Source organism: Geospiza fortis, unplaced genomic scaffold (assembly GCF_000277835.1).
Source record: "Geospiza fortis unplaced genomic scaffold, GeoFor_1.0 scaffold412, whole genome shotgun sequence".
In the NCBI taxonomy this organism is placed as follows: Eukaryota; Metazoa; Chordata; class Aves; order Passeriformes; family Thraupidae; genus Geospiza; species Geospiza fortis.
Window position 1 is genome coordinate 598,393 of NW_005054504.1, and position 1,860 is coordinate 600,252.

The 1,860-nt window shown below is 55.1% G+C and overlaps 1 protein-coding gene across 1 annotated transcript in view; it reads right to left on the reverse strand.

The window, feature by feature from the left end:
- Nucleotides 1-833, reverse strand: part of BCORL1 (BCL6 corepressor like 1) — a gene marked incomplete at its 3' end in the record, with an annotated part of 15,745 nt that extends 14,912 nt beyond the window's left edge. Inside the window, exon 1 of the mRNA XM_031063442.1 lies at nt 693-833. Within this exon, the coding sequence (XP_030919302.1) occupies nt 693-778 (86 nt within the window). The remainder of the gene's footprint in view (nt 1-692) is intronic.
- Nucleotides 834-1,860: the final 1,027 nt, after the last annotated feature.

A 1,860-nucleotide genomic window follows, 5' to 3' on the forward strand; every position in this document is an offset into this window, starting at 1 on the left:
CCGGCCTCGAGGGACGCCCGCCAAAACCCTCGGCACCCGCGGCCCGCAATGACAGCCACACGCTGCCTCTGTGCACATAAAACTTCCCTGGCTTTGGCAAATGCATGGAACAGACACGGTGGCCTTGAGGAAGCCACAAACTAGTCAGTTCTGAGAATAAGACCCCGAGCCATGGGAATCAACAGGCGATGCAAAGCGACAGAGCTTGGCTTGATCGATCCTACCTCCCAGCCACTAATGCTCCCTAATCTCCTCTTTGGTGGCAAGTCACCCTCCCATCTGATCATCTGGTTGGCACAAACCCTCCTGGGTCACCAAAAGCTTTTAGTTCAAGCTCCTTCCCTTCCTTGGCCATTGAGAGCACAGGTCTAGTGAAGCCAATAGCACATGCAGACAACTTGGTCTTGTCAGCACCAAAGCTGTGGAGGTAACGTAACCACACATGGGCAACAGATCCTCTGCCGAGACCTCCAGCACACTCCTTGGTGGAGCAGAGGATGTGGAGACCCTCCTGGAATGCCAACATATCCAATACATCCAACTCCCCCCTGTGGCTCATTTGCACGTTGGGGCATTTTAGATCCCAGTAAAAAGGGGTTCAGTCAGCACCAGCTCCCTGCCCACAGCCTCTCCAGATCCCTAACCGGCTTCCTCGTGCCTCCTTTCCCCTGCCCGCCACCCACGCACCTCACCTCTCCTCGTTGAGGCCACACATGCGAATCCGCTCTGTGCTGGTCCAGTTGTGCACCCCGCTGTAGAGAGGTGCTGTAGAGATCATGACAGCTGCTCCTCACCCTCCAGGATCTGCTGGGGCTCCAGGGACCGCTCTGTCTGCAAAAGGAAAACAGAAGGTTGGGAACTCTCCTAGGCTGATCGATTCAACCGCCCTTTGAGAAAACTCGTCCCCAGCTTTGCTGCCAGGCAGATGGGGAACAACACCCCGGGATGCCACAGGTCTGGAAGAGGGCTAGGAGGAATTAGCAGTGCCTTTGGACAGAATCCGCCATCCACTCATCCTCTCATTAAACAGTGTTATTGCCACTGGCTACCATGAGAATTTCACACAAGTGTCTTCACACACTCTCAATCCTTTGAAACATTTCCCCCACTTTTCTTCTCCCTCCAGAGGAACCTCCAGCACCAGAAGACACCAAACAGAGCTGTACAAGGTGATGGTCCTTTACAGCACTGAACCTTCAAGGCTGCACAGGACTCTCCCAAAGCAGCCCATGGCAGGTCCTAGGGGCAAAGCCGCAAACAAGGAGGGTCTCTCCACAACTGAGGGCTCCTGGAGGGAGCAGAGGATTGCCAGTAGTGCTACCAAGGGTTTATCCCCTCCTTCTGTGAGGAAGGTGCTGGTTTTCTTTGGAGTTATGAGTGGAAAATATGAGGGAATCCAGAGATTCAGGAGCATCCATGAGGCACTGTCAGCTGGGTGGAGCTTTTCAGGGGAGAGCATTGCAGCCAATCGTGCAGCGCTGGGTGTTGGAGCATTGAGAAGCTCTGCTGCTCCAGGGAAAAGGCAGAGGAAGAGAGGATCTCCTGTGCTAACAAGTGGACTCGGCCAAACCAAGCAGGACTGACTGCAAAAGGGAGAGAGATGCTGTCAAGGAGGTTCAGGGAATTACTAAACCCTGAAGGTAAAGCAGGCACAGAGCCACGGCAACGCTCTCAGTGCAGCGGTGGGAGTGGGAATTAGCTGGAAGCAGCACGTGATCCCCAATCTCTGCCGGTTGTCTTTTGCCTGACAAACTCCTGGCGACACCAGCTCTGCACGGGACGAGCAGCAGTTTGTGCCGTGAAAGGAGCCCCACAGGGAGCTGCCGGCCAGCAGCTCAAGGGACGAGCCACAGGGCTGAG